The sequence below is a fragment of the Procambarus clarkii genome, chromosome 56 (assembly GCF_040958095.1).
Source record: "Procambarus clarkii isolate CNS0578487 chromosome 56, FALCON_Pclarkii_2.0, whole genome shotgun sequence".
NCBI classification, from domain to species: Eukaryota; Metazoa; Arthropoda; class Malacostraca; order Decapoda; family Cambaridae; genus Procambarus; species Procambarus clarkii.
This window is the reverse complement of record NC_091205.1, coordinates 26,468,857-26,488,831: the sequence shown is the minus strand read 5'-3', so window position 1 is coordinate 26,488,831 and position 19,975 is coordinate 26,468,857. Positions and strand designations below refer to the sequence as shown.

At 39.9% G+C, this 19,975-nt stretch overlaps 1 protein-coding gene and 1 long non-coding RNA gene across 2 annotated transcripts in view; one reads left to right on the top strand and one right to left on the bottom strand.

The window, feature by feature from the left end:
• The window catches only part of LOC138353133 (uncharacterized), a 180,884-nt gene that overhangs the window by 61,585 nt on the left and 99,324 nt on the right, over window positions 1-19,975 (top strand). The window lies entirely within an intron of this gene.
• LOC123770891 (PDF receptor) overlaps window positions 1-19,975 on the bottom strand; it is a 113,096-nt gene that overhangs the window by 3,677 nt on the left and 89,444 nt on the right. The window contains exons 7-11 of the mRNA XM_069305965.1: window positions 9,788-9,921; window positions 9,111-9,197; window positions 7,017-7,086; window positions 1,977-2,062; window positions 683-866 (exon numbers count right to left, since the gene is read on the bottom strand). Coding sequence (XP_069162066.1) covers window positions 683-866; window positions 1,977-2,062; window positions 7,017-7,086; window positions 9,111-9,197; window positions 9,788-9,921 — 561 coding nt within the window. The remainder of the gene's footprint in view (window positions 1-682; window positions 867-1,976; window positions 2,063-7,016; window positions 7,087-9,110; window positions 9,198-9,787; window positions 9,922-19,975) is intronic.

Sequence of the window (19,975 nt, the reverse complement as noted above, 5' to 3'; positions counted from 1 at the left end):
TGTCACTAATGTGTGTTGTGTATGTTGTTATATGTATCAATGTTTTGCTTTAAAATCTATTTTGTTGTTGTAATAATGAGAGGTTAGAAAGGTTTTAATAATGTGTTCTAATTCCTAATTCCTGGATATGTATTGTGTGAACATGTGTAATACACATAGACCAATGTATGACCAGCAGTGAGAGAAGTACATGAAATGCAGGGCTGAACAGGACGAGTGGAGTAGTCTTGAAATTGTTCTAGATTTGACTGTGGACATGAATCCCAAATTTCTAATGAGTACTCCAATATTGATCTCATTTACTAAAGTGTTAAACATCTTTTAGGATCTTAGTCATGTGCTTCCCATTGTAGAAAAGTTTATTGTGTATCTAGATACATCGCTTAACTCCCCATGGCTTGAGTGAGTTAGATTTTCAGTAATTTTGTGTCTAAATATGGACATACATCAGTGTTTTCTTGTCTAGTCTAATAGGAGATATATTTTTGTTGGATTCATCTTGTTTGATGTGTTATTAAGAAAGACAATTGTAAGGAAAATAAATCTAAGTTATGTTGTTTGCGGTATATTATTAATCTCTCTCTCTCTCTCTCTCTCTCTCTCTCTCTCTCTCTCTCTCTCTCTCTCTCTCTCTCTCTCTCTCTCTCTCTCTCTCTCTCTCTCTCTCTCTCAGACCCTTCACCTCGTTGTTGAGGAAGCAGTAGAGTAGAGCAACGAAGAACCCTTGGAAGGCGGTGAGAAAGGTAGTGACGAAGCTCCAGGCTGCGAACTCGACAATGTTACCCTCTAGAGGTGAATGGACCATCTGGAGGCTGTTAGTGATACCCAGTAGAGGCAGGAGCACGATCGCTGCCCGCACTGCCTTTCTGTGGACCCCAAGAGGTTGGGGGAGAGGTAGAGATGTTAAGTGAGACTGTGAGAAAAGGCAGTGAGGTGAGGTAGTGAGGGGGATGGTGGTGATGGAGGGTAGTGATGATTGGTGATGGTAAGAGGGTGTATTGATGGTGAAGGGTGATGGTGATGGGTTTGTGTTGGTGAGGAAATTGAGTAATGATAATGAGTCTTGGTTATAGTGAGGGATTTTGGTGGTTGTGAGGGGTGGTGGTGATAGTGGCGGCTTATGGTGATAGTGAAGAGCAATTGTGATAGTGAGGGGGATAATGGTGTTGGGGGATTATACGAGAAGTGATTGTCAAGGATAATGAACAAATTTGATGGATATTTGTTATTGTGATTAGCGAGGAAGAATGTTGGTAGCCGTGATGGTGATAGTTACTGATGATGGTGAGTGGTGAGAGTGAGAGGCGGTATAGTGATGAACACGTAAAGACCAATAAAGTGTGAAGGTGACTGGATATAATGAGCTGCGATATAGTAACAGATAACCGGATACAATGATAGTGTAGAGGTATTTTGATGGTGAGGATGATGACGATTTGGACAAGTGATTGGAACTGAACGTTGAAGGCTAACAGCACAGTTAACTATAATATTAAATAATGCTAAATCATTAATACCTGCAGTCATCCCATCAACTGACCCCCCCCTGACTTGACCTTGCAACACTGCAGGGGTCATTTATTCCATTAACTAACCCATGTCAAGACTTTGCAACACAGTACAGGGCGACACAGCCATCTCCTGAAACTTGCAACAGTCCTCGACCACTGAACGTGAAAACTTTAGTCATAAACTCTCCTCATCACGTCACAAAACCCATCTCGAAAATATTATTAACATATGATTCAGAATTGACGTGTTTGTGTTTGCAAAATTATATAGTGTACACTACACTAGTGGTGTGTGTGTGTGTGTGTGAGTGTGTGTGTGTGTGTGTGTGAGTGTGTGTGTGTGTGTGTCACTTAGCCTGCTGGACCTCGGATGACTTTGAACATTGATTTATATCTACTTCGTTAATCACATCCACTTTAGTATCGTGTACGTCGTTATCATGTGTGTGTGTGTGTGTGTCTCACTTAGCCTGCTGGGCCTCGGATGACATGCTGGCCTGAAGCTTGGTGATCAGGACACGGAGGATATTGAGCAGGAACAGGAAGTTGGTCTGAGGTGAAAAGAAAAAATTAATCGTTAAAATGTGCAGTTGCTATTCATTATTTTGACAATTGTAATTATTTTAATATCAAAATTGGTTGTACTGTCATTAGTATTATTAGTAGTAGCAGCCACAGTAATTTAATTATTATTATTATATAAAAAGAATAGTTTTACCTTTTTATGATCTAAATATGTCTGAATTGTAGTTGAGATAAGGAGAGTCCTTGTCTTAGTGTGAACAGTGTGTTTGCATATACATAAATACTTTTAAGATACACAAAGTGCCCAACAGAGACACATTTGCAGTTGGGTGAGCATGTAATATTAGCTACAAATGCATCACTTAATGCAGGTGTGTCATTTGAATATGCATGTTGCAGTGGGTGGATGCATATATTAGCTGAAAGTATGTTATGTTACATTCTCTCTAAACCCGTTAACCTCTCTCTCTCTCTGTCTCTCTCTCTCTCTCTCTCTCTCTCTCTCTCTCTCTCTCTCTCTCTCTCTCTCTCTCTCTCTCTCTCTCTCTCTCTCTCTCTGTCTCTCTCTCTCTCTGTCTCTCTCTCTCTCTCTCTCTCTCTCTCTCTGTCTCTCTCTCTCTCTGTCTCTCTCTCTCTCTCTCTCTCTCTCTCTCTCTCTCTCTCTCTCTCTCTCTCTCTCTCTCTCTCTCTCTCTCTCTCTCTCTCTCTCTCTCTCTCTCTCTCTCTCTCTCTCTCTCTCTCTCTGTCTCTCTCTCTCTCTCTCTCTCTCTCTCTCTCTCTCTCTCTCTGTCTCTCTCTCAATGGCTCTTGGCGTAGATTGTTGAGATACTCCACGGATTGCGGTCCCATTCAGCTTGATAATACTTTTTATGGTCTTACTTCTACTGCCTGCTATAGTCTTTACGACTTTCTCCACCAAAACAGGGATGCCTGTTATCCCTGCTATCCCGGCCGTTATCCCCCTCTCACCAACCTCCTTACTCACACATTATATCAACGCTCGGGAACTTAGCAGTTCCGTGTTCCGTGCTGGTGCTCAGGATATCCGGGTTGTGGAGTGGTTTTGGTAAGAGTAAATGTTTAAGTATCGGGCTCATTCTTGTTCCTTATTTATTATGAATAACTTACATATATATATATATATATATATATATATATATATATATATATATATATATATATATATATATATATATATATATATATAATATGTATGTGTGTGTGTGTATTTTTAATTCAGTAAATTATAATTATCAGATAAACAAAGGCAAAACATTATAACTTTCCATTTAAATTCATGAAAAAATTAATCAAGCCCATCTAATAAAGGGTGTATGTGTGGGGACAAATTATTGGCGTGCACAATTTTACCATATTTCTGGCTGCTTTCATATTGATATATATACAGTATTTAATCATTTTGCGAAGAGTATAGTTCATTTGTTATGGCAAAATGCTTGTCCCACTTAAACAATGAATTGACTGGCACCGAATATCGCTACTGGAACAACACAGCTTACAGTGGCATACTTGGTATGATGCATGGCTACTAGATTTCAATCCCCAAAAATGCAAGGTTATAAATTGTAGCAGTTAAAAATGTCTGGAGGAACATAATGAAGGAGAGAATCCGCTATAGTGAGAGTTTTCTTGAGATAACTGCTGCTTGAATAATTGTATGGACCAATAGGAATTGCCTCGTATGGACCAGTACGGCTGCCTCTAATGGAGCAATAAAGCTGCCTCGTATGGACCAGTTCAGCTGCCTCGTATTGGTCCATTAGAGTACAACTGCCTCCAGTGGACCAATAGAGCTGCCTCGTATGGACCAGTTCAGCTGCCTCGTATTGGTCCATTAGAGTACAACTGCCTCCAGTGGACCAATAGAGCTGCCTCGTATGGACCAGTTCAGCTGCCTCGTATTGGTCCATTAGAGTACAACTGCCTCCAGTGGACCAATAGAGCTGCCTCGTATGGACCAGTTCAGCTGCCTCGTATTGGTCCATTAGAGTACAACTGCCTCCAGTGGACCAATAGAGCTGCCTCGTATGGACCAGTTCAGCTGCCTCGTACTGGTCCATTAGAGTACAACTGCCTCCAGTGGACCAATAGAGCTGCCTCGTATGGACCAATAGCCATTCTATAGTTTCATTTATTCATCTGCTTTTAAATGTCTGTCAGAGCCTTTCTCTGACAAACTTGACAGTCAGGTTTTTATTGCCAGTCCATGATGCTCATCTCTTGGAAGATTTCCTAAGTTTTGAAGTGTTCATTAGCCGACGACCTCACTGATCCCCAATTTCCTGTAAGTTCACCTAGTGATCTGAAAGTTTGAGGTCCGAAAACTCTGAGCTTTTCCCCTCTTCAGGCTTTCTTGTGGCTTCCACCTATAGGCTTACATCTCTGAACGAGTAGCAAGATTAAATTATTACTCGCTGAAAACACCAATTTTTAGAAGGAAAAAATTATTTACAATAATTACATGTTTCACTAAATTAATTATTTGTCTACTTTAAAATATAATTATCAAAAAGAGCAGAACAAGAGAAGAGCCTGAGAGGATATCTTACGAGATATCCTGTGACAGGATATCATGTTATAAATAATATATCCTTTAACGCGGTATATCATTACACCCACACACGAGTATACCTACAGGCATACCAATATGCATAAATATATAATATATCTATATTATATGAATATATATAATATAACAAGGTATATTGACCACTGTACACCAGTTACGCGATATCAGGTCTACAATATAACCCCCAATCATGGACCTGTCCTCCCCCCCTCTCCCTCTCTATAAGACATTCTGGATCTTATAAAACACACAAGGAAACTTGAAAAGGTTCAGAGGTATACAACGAGGTTCCTTCCAAACCTGCGAGTTAATAGGAAGAAATATTGAAGGAAGAGAGGAGTGGACATGATAGAGACGTACAAAATACTCAGTGGAATTGACATTGTGGAAAAAGATGTTCATGATAAATACCAATAGAACCGCAGAGATGTTAGATCGTTAGATCTAACGAGATGTTAAATGTTAGACGTAATGATCAGGCTGTAGGAGTTAACTAGATTCATAATTTTATGAGCAGACATGAGAGGCAAATAGATCAGAAATCATTGCATTTGACAACTGGCTGCAAGAAAGATTGGGGTCTAAGAGCTATAGGTCGACCCTGCTGACACAAACGAGTGAGTTCAGACCCAGGAGCAACAATCGATGATTCTATATTTCCCTTTGGACTTATCAATGAAAAACAATTTGGACATTTACCGCAATCCACATCGAGGGAAATCAAGGATCTCTATATCCAGAATATTTTCTCTGTTGATAAGAGAAGAATACACTCTCACCAAGCTTTGTCCATATTCAGCTTGATATTCAATTTCAATCAATGCCACTTGCAAAGAAATAAGGCTTTACGAGGCTTATTTCGTGTGAACTCCTGCGTTCTAGAGATAATAACACTGGACATTTGTTATGTAAATACATGTACTTGTGAATGTTTATATTTTGATGAGAATGGGAGCAAAAGAATAGGAACAACAGAGAGTAGGAAGAGACGAAGGTTAAATGTGTGAGTGTATGTGTGTGTGTATATATGAGTGTGTGTGTGTGTATATATGAGTGTGTGTGTGTGTGTGTGTGTGTGTTACTACGGCTCGTATAGCAACACTAGGTGTAATAAATATGGGTGTGTGTGTGAGGGTGTTGTCACTTATAGGAAGAAGAAGAAGAACGTGTACGTGAAGGTGTTTAAAGTTTATTATTTGTGTTACTTGTTTTAAAACAAACTTTTAATAGTTAAAAAGAAAACACTGTTTTGTCTCTTCTTTCCTCCCTCAGTATAAAGGTGTTCCACACTCGTTATGACTATGGTAATGACTCTGTCATTGCTGAGCTTCCTAGCTGAGTAGTTTATTTCATCTGAATGGGTCATTAATGAACGAAATGGTGGTCGTTTTTGTGATATATTTGTGTGTGTCAGCTTTGTTGAATAATATTTTCATTTTTTTTCAGGGAGGATGGAAGGGAAACAATTTATAATAGTTTTATGTGAATAATTTATATTTCTTGATTGTGATCCATCTATCATTTTGATTGTGTATTTGCCTGTCTGCTTCTTTGACTGATTGTTGGCTAGTTATGTCTGTTCATATGAAGGCCAAATAGTGTGTCTGCAGTGGCTCATTCAGCCCAGTTTCCTAACAGTTTCTTAAATGAAAAAGAATTTTTTTTGGGGGGGAGTTGGCATGAGGGGGGGGGTAGATGTGAGCAGGCTCTAAGGCTCTATAAGTATATATATATATATATATATATATATATATATATATATATATATATATATATATATATATATATATATATATATAATATGACAGTTTCCTTGACTTGAGTGATGGCGCCACAAGGGAAGTGAAGTCGGAAAGACTTTAATAAGATTTGTTGAATAATTATTATGTCCACACTTTCTCACTCTGCAGTCTTGTGGCAGTAGGAGAGGTGGAGGGAGATGTAAAACGAGACAGAGAGAGAAAAGAGAGAGAGAGAAAAAAGAGATGGAGAGAGAGAACCCAAAAGAGAGGGGAAAGAACCCAAGGAAAAAAAAAGAAAGAGAGAATGAAAGAAGAGAAATGAAAGGAACACAACAGAGCGTGTTAGGTAATGTGTAGCGAGGGAGCACATTACATGGATCAAAGGGAGTATTCAACCTGTTTAACTCAAGTTGCTTTTGTGCATTTTATATATATATATATATATATATATACTGTATATATATATATATATATATATATATATATATATATATATATATATATATATATATATATATATATATATATATCCAAGGTCCATGTTCCTTTTCCATGCTTACCTGGTGGGTAAGCAAGCTTTTGTACTGGCGCATCAAAACATATTTAGTGTATTAGTAAGGCTGTAACTATAACAAGATATAGACTTACCACTATGACGGTGAGGCGAGGGCCTTCCAGGATCCAGAAGTAAGGGCTCAGGTTATAGCCCCACCAGCACCTCCAGGGAGAGAGTGAGAGAGAGATTTTATAAGGCATAAAAGGTTTTCACCAATGGAAAGCTTTCAAACGCTTTCAAACCTGTGCGCCAAATGGAAGGTGAATCAAACTATTTGGTACCCACTGGTAAGCGTAACACGTTTTCACCCATGAGTAAATTCACCATATTGCCACTCACTGGTTAATAAACGTTTTATGCACCTGTGAGACACACAAAAAAACATTTTTACCCATGGATGAGTGCAATATATTCATCGCATACTGAGAGGTCCCATGGGTAGTACCCTCGGCTGAAAGCAAAGAAAAACATTTCTAGGACACGTGAGTAAATGAATAATATGCAAATATCAACACGTAATATTCATGACTGGGTAATAGATGATGATGAATTTGTGAGTGGGTAGAGCTGTTGAATGAAATATTGGAGTAATTTTTGTTTAATAGTAGAACAGCTGTTTATATCTCCTCATTGTTCGTTTGTTATTTTTTATGAATGAATCAATCAGCTTTAATGTTTCTGAATGGAAGATTCAGCTGTGATTTTCACAAATGGATGATTCAGCTGTGATTTTCATGAATGGATGATTCAGCTGTGATTTTCATGAATGGATGATTCAGCTGTGATTTTCATGAATGAACAATTCAGCTGTGATTTTCACAAATGGATGATTCAGCTGTGATTTTCATGAATGGATGATTCAGCTGTGATTTTCATGAATGGATGATTCAGCTGTGATTTTCATGAATGAACAATTCAGCTGTGATTTTCATGAATGGATGATTCAGCTGTGATTTTCATGAATGGATGATTCAGCTGTGATTTTCATGAATGAACAATTCAGCTGTGATTTTCATGAATGGATGATTCAGCTGTGATTTTCATGAATGGATGATTCAGCTGTGATTTTCATGAATGGATGATTCAGCTGTGATTTTCATGAATGAACAATTCAGCTGTGATTTTCATGAATGGATGATTCAGCTGTGATTTTCATGAATGAACAATTCAGCTGTGATTTTCATGAATGGATGATTCAGCTGTGATTTTCATGAATGGATGATTCAGCTGTGATTTTCACAAATGGATGATTCAGCTGTGATTTTCATGAATGGATGATTCAGCTGTGATTTTCATGAATGGATGATTCAGCTGTGATTTTCATGAATGAACAATTCAGCTGTGATTTTCATGAATGGCTGATTCAGCTGTGATTTTCATGAATGGATGATTCAGCTGTGATTTTCATGAATGAACAATTCAGCTGTGATTTTCATGAATGGATGATTCAGCTGTGATTTTCATGAATGGATGATTCAGCTGTGATTTTCATGAATGGATGATTCAGCTGTGATTTTCATGAATGAACAATTCAGCTGTGATTTTCATGAATGGATGATTCAGCTGGGATTTTCATGAATGAACAATTCAGCTGTGATTTTCATGAATGGATGATTCAGCTGGGATTTTCATGAATGGATGATTCACCTGTGATTTTCATGAATGGATGATTCAGCTGGGATTTTCATGAATGAACAATTCAGCTGTGATTTTCATGAATGGATGATTCAGCTGTGATTTTCATGAATGGATGATTCACCTGTGATTTTCATGAATGGATGATTCAGCTGTGATTTTCATGAATGGATGATTCAGCTGTGATTTTCATGAATGAACAATTCAGCTGTGATTTTCATGAATGGATGATTCAGCTGGGATTTTCATGAATGAACAATTCAGCTGTGATTTTCATGAATGGATGATTCAGCTGGGATTTTCATGAATGGATGATTCACCTGTGATTTTCATGAATGGATGATTCAGCTGGGATTTTCATGAATGAACAATTCAGCTGTGATTTTCATGAATGGATGATTCAGCTGTGATTTTCATGAATGGATGATTCACCTGTGATTTTCATGAATGAACAATTCAGCTGTGATTTTCATGAATGGAAGAATCAGCTGTGTATTATGAATACATCAGCTGTGAGTCAGTGAATGGGATGACATGTCGTGTTTACTCACTCGGTGCCTGTGTGTTGAACAGCTGTGACGACGGCCCATACTGTTGTCATCAACACCGGCACCCCCCACCCCAGCAGGTTGTATACTCTGTAGGAAGTATACACCATACAGTATACCATTAGTACACTAATACTTATAACACCCTAATGTATTATACATATTATACATATGCTTAACTGTAGAGATACTGATAATAAAAAATACATACAGAGGCACAGCTATACACATGCACCCACACACAATCATACGAATACACACACATATCCAAACGCACATGAACGCTGCAATAAAACAGATTACATTTATCCTAAGCAAAAAAAACTAGAATTAGCATAGTGGCAAGTATTGCTAGACAATGTAAATAGATGGAGATTGAGAGAAACATACCCATAGGAGAGAAGGACACAGCCATATATCAGATAGACAGGTATAAAGTCAGACATATATATAGAGACAAGAACATAGACGAATGCAGAAACACTAGCAAACATTTTCATATATAGCTATAAATATATAAACAGACAATAACAGAGAACGATAATCATCTAAGAATGTTCTATAATTTATTCTCATTGAATCTCTCTCTCTCTCTCTCTCTCTCTCTCTCTCTCTCTCTCTCTCTCTCTCTCTCTCTCTCTCTCTCTCTCTCTCTCTCTCTCTCTCTCTCTCTCTCTCACCTGTGGTTAGGTTGGTCTGTGAACACCGCTACAGTTAACATGCTGTTCAGGTAGTAGCCCTCAATGAACATCCAGAGGAACATGGCCGTGCGAGCGTACTCCATGAGAACGTAGAACACCTCACACAACACCGGCTGTTCAGGGGAAGAACATTTACACATGTAAGAGAACACCGCTCACAGTAGTAGCTGGTATGAGTCACTCATCCAGCTAGGTAGCTACGCAAATAACCTAGTTAATTAGGATAGGTTAGAAACTAGTCTTTTAGCTATAATTTAGTAAACCAATTAGTGGCTTTTCATCTAACCAACATCAGTTCTCATGAGGTAATGAGCCAGAAGAGGTGGTAACACAGTGAGTTGATTAGTTTCTCAGATCATTCGACCACTGTATTGGTTGTGTAAGATTGGGATTGGGGGAAGGGATTCGTGAGACGGTGAAGTTTCTGTTCATGTTTATCACCTGTTCACTCAGCAGCTGTTCTCTGCTGATCAAAAGCTGGTCTGCAGCTGTACACCTTCCCTCTGTACAGCTGCTTAGAAAGGACCAAGATCCCAGGATATTGTGATAAGGATATTTATGATAATAAAAGCTAGTTAATCAATGTTAACATTAAAAATAATGATCCATCGTTGCTCTTAGTTACAGACGCTACTTGGCTTATGTAGTGAAAGTGGCGACATTTTATTTCATACTATCCTTACAGGGATCTTAATAAATCCCTGAAATAAATCCCCTACAAGGATTTATTTCAGGGATTAAGGGGGATTTCAGGGATTATCTCATGGATAGAGGCTGAAATAAATCCCCTATAGGGATTTATTTCAGGGATCCCTACATCCTTTCAGTGTACTGAACAGGTCCTGTATTGTGTATTTCACTCCAACAGTGTATCGTGCATCCCAGTAACGTACCATGTACTCCAGTAGTGTACCATGTACTCCAGTAGTGTACCATGTACTCCAGTAGTGTCCCATGTACTCCAGTAGTGTACCATGTACTCCAGTAGTGTACCATGTACTCCAGTAGTGTACCATGTACTCCAGTAGTGTACCATGTACTCCAGTAATGTACCATGTACTCCAGTAAAGTACCAAGCACTCCAGTAGAGTACTATTCACTCCAACAATGTCCCGTGTAACCGTGTTGTGTCCTGGGAAAGCTTTTACACATTTTCATTTTAGCCAAACCAGCTTTATTGATAATGTAGATGAAATCAAATTAAAAATCGCGAAATTAATATTGAACAGCATCACGCGGGCCGTCCTATTATTGTGATTAATCAACGTACTGATTAAATTAGTCAGTGGTTTCACCTGTTGGCAGGACTGAGTGGATAAGAGTGAAGGATGTTGGCTAGCTTGTGTGGATGGTGGATAGCACCGAATGACCCGTCTGTGGCTGTGTGGATGGTGGAGAACTCTGATGGATTAACCCGTTGGCTCGTTTGGGATGATAGTCTATAGCAGTCATGAATCTACCCGTTGTCAGGCGTTGCTAGATGGTGAACAACACTGAGAGTTTCGCTAGTTAGCTGGCCTCGTTAGCGCCTGAGAAACGGTAAGAGATCCACCCGTTGGTGAATCATACGATCCACCCATCGTACGGACGTCGTACGATGCAAATAATGAATCTACTTTCCGATACAAAGCGACTTGATGTCTAATCTTCCGGCTTGCGTATGACTCTCGCACGGATGAATCACTTCCATTATATATTTTCTTTAGTGGGTAAAGCATAAAAATATATTCGTTTCTCTGACGTGAAAAGAAGGCATATTCAACGTGATCGCCGATATGTCACGTCCGTCGTAGCCACACGTGAATCAAGCCAGCGAGGACAGGTGAAATTGCTCGTCATAATGATTGGTCGATAGATGAAATATCAGCTAATCAACAAGGAGTTCGCGGACATAATGCGAGGGGGGGCTCCCTCCCCCATGCCTCTCGGCCCAATAGGTTCTCCGGAACTCGCTTGACATGGGACAAGAGTAATGTCTGCATCCGTTAGGCTGGCTCTGTTGCCCCCACGGGGAAAACGGTAATCAATCCCTCAATTGACCGGCCTCTGTTGCCGCAATTTACCGGAGAGCCGTGTTGAGCGTGACCAAAATGTCGTGCGACATTAACGTGCAACATTAGCTATGGTACATATGCCAATACTACCATGGTTGGGATATGAAGGGAACTATCAGGGGGAAAGCACCAAGCCATCACGCCTATATAGCACCGGGAAGGGGTCAGGATAAGGATTTGGGATGGGACAGTGGGGAGGAATGGTGCCCAATCACTTGGACGGTCGGGGATTGATCGCCAACCTGTATGAAGCGAGACCGTCGCTCTACCGTCCAGCCCAAGTGGTCGGACAAAGAGTGTTTGAGATTAACATGATACCAAATTATATGCTATAAAATAGCATGTAATATATGTAGTATATAGTAGCTATATACACGATACATATACTTGAAAATCTTGGCAATCATATAATGCACTAAAATTACGATACACGATTTTAGAAAGGTTGAAAATGCTATACAGCAAGGTTTCACCGGTAGCGATAAGACGAACAAACATCACATTAAATAAACTACGATATTCGCTGACCTAACGATGCCCACGACACACCAGGTAACCATAATACGATACTCATAATTTGCAGACGAGGAGTCACAATAACGTGGCTGAAATATGTTGGCCAGACCACACACTAGAAAGTGAAAGGACGACGATGTTTCGGTCCGTCCTGGAACATTCTCAAGTCGATCATAATGCTCACGATACGTAATATCCACAATACACAAAGTACCTACGAAAGTCCCTGTAGTTGAGAAAGTCTGCCGCGTGAGACTGATTTCTCCATCTCTCATCAATATCTGAGAGAAGTCTCACTTATGCCTGAGAATCCTAAACTTGCAATTTTAAATGGGTATTTGATCCAAGTTTAACTTTCGGGGATTAATTTTTTAATCGTGATTTGGCTCCACCCTCGTCCACTCTATATCTGTCTGCCCCCCCCCCCCCTCTCTCTCTCTCTCTCTCTCTCTCTCTCTCTCTCTCTCTCTCTCTCTCTCTCTCTCTCTCTCTCTCTCTCTCTCTCTCTCTCTCTCTCTCCACACTGTAGCCAGAATAAAAACAAACACGCTTCCCCTTGCGTATACCAGCTGGTCGGTCCCCCACAATATTCCGACCCACATCCCAAAAATGTAAATTGTTTCCATGAGGCATTCCGTCCCTCCATTTTTATTTTTGTCCCCACCTAGTATTCTTGTTCAAAGAAATCGGAGACCTGGCCACTCCAGGAGGAGAAGGAAGAGAAGAAGGTTGATGAGAGGAAGGATAAAGAGGAAGGAAGATTGGCAGGTAGTGGCAACGGATTTACCGAGTCGGAAGAATTTTTCAATTAGAATTCTCCTTTTCCTTCGCCAAAGACAGTCCTCTCATTCTTTTGTGTTGGTTATTTGAAGCAAACAACGAGCTTATTGGAGATTCATTGCTTCGTGTCTTCTGAACCCGCTCGATTACCTGAACGTGCCGAGACTAAACTATTGGTTTAAACGAAGGTTTGACTTGTCGAGCTGACTTGAATGACTAGCTCATATGTAGGTATATAATATAATATATATATGACAGTGTCAGACCACGGAGGAAGAATTGAAACAGGAATTTCCTTAAGTACTTTCGTATATTACGGTTTCAATTCTTCCTTCGTGGTCTGACACTGTCACATTTTTAATCACGTGTTAATCACCGACCGTTTTAATCGCGTGTTTTCGTGATTTACACACAATATAATATATATATATATATATATATATATATATATATATATATATATATATATATATATATATATATATAATATATATATATTATCAATCACTCAACCGTGGATATAAACATATTATTCACCTGGGTACTACTAGGAGACTCTAATCCCCGACCCCACGAATGGGAGACAGAAGCTCTATCCACCATGATAATAAAGTGGATAGAGGACTATCCACTATATAAAGGAAACGAGTACAGATTGAATTAACTTTTATTTTCCATTTTTTTTAATTCTAGTAATTTTATGTTCTTCGTTTCGTCTCTGCTTCGCTTGACGAGGCGTTCTGACACTCATTTCATAAATGTTTCGAGTTTATGGTATTGTTTGCATGGTTTTACCACTAATTTCATTGTAATATTAGTACATGTTGTGCATACATGTACTGTACCCCCACGTATACACGCGTACACACACACACACACACAGGTGATACTAGGTGAGATACTACTTACTAAGTGAGTACACACACACACGCGCGGGACTTTAAAGCCGACGATTATCTCTGACAATGAATGATCACTGTAATTAAATTCAGTATCTGATCGAATTAGGAGTGTCCTGTTCTTGGACTAGGAGGCACAGGATCATGAGCCAAGGGATCAGAAGCCATGACGCCAACATGCCACCAAAGGAGGAAGAAGAGAATACAGTTTATTCATCTTCACATAAATAAACCCACAGAAAAGACAACACAACCGAAAGAATTTCCCGAGACATTACACAACCACTATTATGTCTCCATACAAGTGGGGGAACAGCAAACGGGAAGGGGGAGGAATAGCCACATCCCACCGACCTACAAATCAGTATCACTGGAAGGAGTGTCACAAATATTGTAAAAAATGATGAGTTTCATATCTTTCCATCAGCAAGAGAAAGTTTTGCCTGGTAAATTTATTGCAGTTATAAAACTAGATGACAGCTATCAATTGCGAGAAATATGGATGTGCCAAAAATGCATCTCGATCCCCCAGTTGATAATGAGCGCATATGAAACTTTTAGAGGTGTTTGAAAGAGTGCTTATAGCTGGAAGAGATATTAATGATAGGAATGAGAGGGGAGAGAGAGAGAGGGGAAGATAATAAAATGGAAAAGATGTAACAAATATAGTACCGTAAAGGTCATTAACAGGGACCCATTTTGTTAATACGGAAGAGAGAGAGACAGAGAGAGAGGGAGATAGAGAGAGAGAGACAGAGAGACAGAGAGAGAGAGAGATGATAAAATGAGTTGAATTTGCAGAGTATTGAATATAAATGAAGTTGTTAGTGTTACTAAACGATGTCAAGAGCTTCAAGGCATAATCATTATTGAAGGCATAATTGAAAATCTATTGATGTAAGGGACAATAGTATTGATCATTTTGCAGGACAATAGGACAATGCCAGGGTGTTAAAGCTCCCCCCTCCCCCCCCTTCCAATATGGGGAGAAGCTTCCCCCATTCCATATGGAAAAGCAATATCCATATGTAATGGGTGAGCGAGGGAAAGGTCAAAGGTCATAATACTAAAAATGGGTGTAAAATCATCGAATGCTAGGTATAAATGGACTATATCAAATCAGAAATTGCGAAGGAAATCCCAAATAATATGATATACTGTACCTATGAGAAAATATCACACCACCTCCTGGATAACCCCCCAGACATGCATCTTAACCCCTGGACCACGACATGCTCAAGTTTATGTAACCTGATATCTTTTCGGGTCCACTAGGAGCCTTAAAGCACAGAGTTGGTAGCCAATGTAAAACTTACATACAATCCACGCCAGCTGTGGTGTAGGTAATTGAGTTCCCTACGAAAATTTCCATTCAAATGTAATGTTTAGCATTTCGTGGTCTATCGGTTAAGGCACGTGTCTGAGGGCTACCCAGGACGCTCGTTCGATTCCCGTCCAACTCCAAGAGTGTTTCAAACCGTGGAACTGTTTGAACATATGGATGTGCAATGGATTTTAGGTTAGGGCAGCAGGTGTAAACTGAGGGCTTACACCATAGACGGCAGAATGTATCTATGATTTTTTTTGCTGCACCCCATACTCATCCTGTGAGCGGTAGCGCAAAAAGCATTGCAGAGGGCACAAAAGGTCTTTATCAGACCTTAAACGGAGATTATTACATTAACAATTTCATCTATCCTTCACGCCTTATAATTACAATGTCAGCTAGTTACAATGTCAGTCTATTTCAAGAGCTATATATTTACAGTAAATCAGTATACATTACTGGTAGGTCTTATGGCTAATACGCAGGCGACGAGTCACAATAACGTGGCAAAAGTAAGTTGACCAGACCACACACTAGAAAGTGAAGGGACGGCGACGTTTCGGTCCGTCCTGGACCATTCTCAAGTCGATTGTGTGTTGAGAATGGTCCAGGACGGACCGAAACGTCGTCGTTCCTTCACTTAGTGTGTGGTCTGGTCAACTTATCGCTAATACATTATTAAACAATGTAGATATTACAGAGTCATAGGGGAAGCTGCTGTTTATTATTAGTCTTCACAATGCACTACTTAGAATGTATCTACAGGACTGTCATCCTGTCGTATGGACGAACGCTCGTCTCACTTGTCTATAATTGTAGCTTTTTATTATATATTTTATACTAGTAGGAGGAGATATATAATATCAACATCGTATGGCAGGCAACTCAGCGCAGCCAAACTGGGCGGCTGTTGCCAGGCGTCGAGTGGAAAGTCTCGTACAGAACTGTTTTGAATGAATGAACTCCCAACGGGGCTGAAGGAACCCGAGGGAATGCACCCAGTTTGTTTACACAGGTGCGGTACAACCCCCACATGCAACCTGGTTGATACAGAGTACCAAAACAAACAAATTACGAAGATGTAGCACGTTGTCTTTTCGCACAACAGAAGCAAATCAACATATCGAAGACAAAAGCTGTTTGCTGTTGACTATGAGGTATTCGAACCAACACGAGGCCCTTGGGCGTACAATACAAGCGTTTGGCTGGGCTAACAAGGCTGGGCTTATGTTAACACGTACTAAAGCTGAAGGCCTCTTGCAGGACCTGACGTTTGAATGGATCATCTAGGCCAGTGGTGAATGAGTTAGTGGAGGAGGGTGGTAGTGGAGGATGGTGGTAGTGGTGGTAGTGGTAGTGGTGGGGGTGGTGGTGGGGGAGTAGGTGGGGGGTGGTGGAGAGGACGGTTAATTAATTCTTGAGAAGAGGAAACATCTGGCCATAAAAAGGAGAAGGAAGTTGGTGATGATAGGGACACAAGGTGGATAAGGATGAAAAGTTTAGTTAAGTTTAGTTCGGTAAGATTAGCCTGAATGTAAACAATGTTTTGGATGAGATGTTTAATATATATATATATATATATATATATATATATATATATATATATATATATATATATATATATATATATATATATATATATATATATATGTCGTACCTAGTAGCCAGAACTCACTTCTCAGCCTACTATGCAAGGCCCGATTTGCCTAATAAGCAAAGTTTTCATGAATTAATGTTTTTTCGTCTACCTAACCTACCTAACCTAACCTAACCTAGCTTTTTTTGGCTACCTAACCTAACCTTACCTATATATATAGGTTAGGTTAGGTTAGGTAGGGTTGGTTAGGTTCGGTCATATTTCTACGTTAATTTTAACTCCAATAAAAAAAAATTGACCTCATACATAGTGAAAAGGGTAGCTTTATCATTTCATAAGAAAAAAATTATAGTAAATAAATTAATTCAGGAAAACTTGGCTTATTAGGCAAATCGGGCCTTGAATAGTAGGCTGAGAAGTGAGTTCTGGCTACTAGGTACGACATATATATATATATATATATATATATATATATATATATATATATATATATATATAATATATATATATATATATAATATATATATATATATATATATATATATATATATATATATATATATATATATATATATATATAATATGTGTGTGTGTGTGTGTTTTCGACCTCATCTTACAACTTTTCTTGCTAAACCTCAAATATTTTAAGACAAACCTCACATAAGAATCAGATCTAAACATATACGAAAAAAAATTGCCCTCTAAAGAATCTAATTTCCGCATTTACAGAAAACTGAAAATCGATACTAAAATCTTGTAATTAAAGGAAAAAAAAGAGATCTTCCACTACACGTCTCTTGCAGAGCCTGAAGAAAAAAGGATGAAGTCTGTCATTATCTTAAGGTTGTGTAGTGCAATCTTGCAACCTCGTCATTCTGGCTCCTCGAAGTGGACTATTGGAGGACGGCGCATGACCCAACACAAAAGAAGGAGCAGGCAAGTAGGTAGGCCAGTGAGTGGGTGTAGGTGGGTGGTGGTGGTGAGGATGAGAAGTAGAAGGGGGTGTAGGTGGGTGAGGGGTGGTGGGTGAGTCTGTTGAAGATGGAAAGGGATGTAAGTGGAGCTTACAGCAATGGCATGAGTGGTGAAGATGGTGGTGTAGGGGGGGTGGTAGTGGTTGGTGTATGGTGAGTGGGGATAGTGAGGTGGTGTAGTGGGTCAGTGATACAGTGTGGAATGGTTGTATGATGTTATGAACTATGGTATAGTACCATGGTGTGGGGTTGTGTGGGGTGGGGTGGTGGTTCATGGCAGAGCTATAGTATGGGAGGGCAAGATGGCCATGGTAGTGTGTGTGTTACGAGGAAGCATGGCAGAAGGAAGAAGAGTTATGAGGAGAAAGCACCAAGTCATTACGACTATATAGCTCTTGAAGGGGGTCCAGGATAAAGATTTGGGATGGGACGGGGAGAAGGAATGGTGCCCAAACACTTGTGGACGGTCGGGGATTGAACACCTGTAACCTGTATGAAGCGAGACCGTCGCTCTACCGTCCAGCCCAAGTGCAATCTTGGGCTGGACGGGGGTGATAGCATGCGACCCATCATCCTGAAATGATAGTACTTTGAGTAACAATGTGATTGAACGTTCCACAATGCAGTAACGAAGCCCCAGTAAGACTATGTATTTTCATACAGAGTCCGGAAAAAAATGCTAAAAACCAAAGTCTAAATATTCCTAGCTCTAGTATAGTACATATATGTACTATACTAGGTACATATATGTACTGTACCTAGTATACAGTACATATATGTACTGTATGTACAGTACAGTACATATATGTACTGTATGTACAGTACAGTACATATATGTACTGTATGTACAGTACAGTACATATATGTACTGTATGTACAGTACAGTACAGTACAGTACATATATGTACTGTACCTAGTATAATACATATATGTACTATACTAGGCCTCAGAGTGTATTAGTTCTAAGACGCTTAGGTTAGGCCTTATTAGGCTCTTAAACAAAATATTTTTCGGTTTGTCCAATTTGATAAATACAAAACTGTACTATCTGATGAGCCATCGATATATATTTGTGAATTTGATTACAATGCTTCCATACGCACTCTCATTTTAAGGGGCTGGGTTGAACCTGTCACACTTGCTGGAGTTACTAAATATTTTGAATTAGAAAATACATTACAGTACCATCAACAGGGCTTGCAATAGATGCAACGAAATGACGTTATCTTGAGTTATCTTGAGATGATTTCGGGGCTTTAGTGTCCCCGCGGCCCGGTCCTCGACCAGGCCTCCACCCCTAGGAAGCAGCCCGTGACAGCTGACTAACACCCAGGTACCTATTTTACTGCTAGGTAACAGGGGCATAGGGTGAAAGAAACTCTGCCCATTGTTTCTCGGCGGCGCCTGGGATCGAACCCAGGACCACAGGATCACAAGTCGAGCGTGCTGTCCGCTCGGCCGACCTCACCCCTACTACCCCCCTCCCCCCCTTTGACACTCCATAAGCATATTAACTAAACTAATAAACTCAAAATTCACTTAATTAACATGCAAATTGGCTTTAACGAACGCAGGAACACAAGTTAATAATGCAATTGAAAAAAAATTACTTTGCAAACCTAAATTGAGGCATTTTAATGATCTTATGACCTAACTATTGCAATCAACTATTGGAGGCGGTCGGCCGAGCAGACAGCACACTGGACTTGTGATCCTGTGGTCCCGGGTTCGATCCCGCGCGCCGGCGAGAAACAATGGGCAGAGTTTCTTTCACTCTATGCCCCTGTTACCTAACAGTAAAATAGGTACCTGGGAGTTAGTCAACTGTCACGGGCTGCTTCCTGCGGGTGGAGGCCTGGTCGAGGACCGGGCTGCGGGGACACTAAAGCCCCGAAATCATCTCAAGATAACCTCAAGATAAGATATGCCCCTGTTACCTAACAGTAAAATAGGTACCTGGGAGTTAGTCAGCTGTCACGGGCTGCTTCCTGGGGGTGGAGGCCTGGTCGAGGACCGGGCT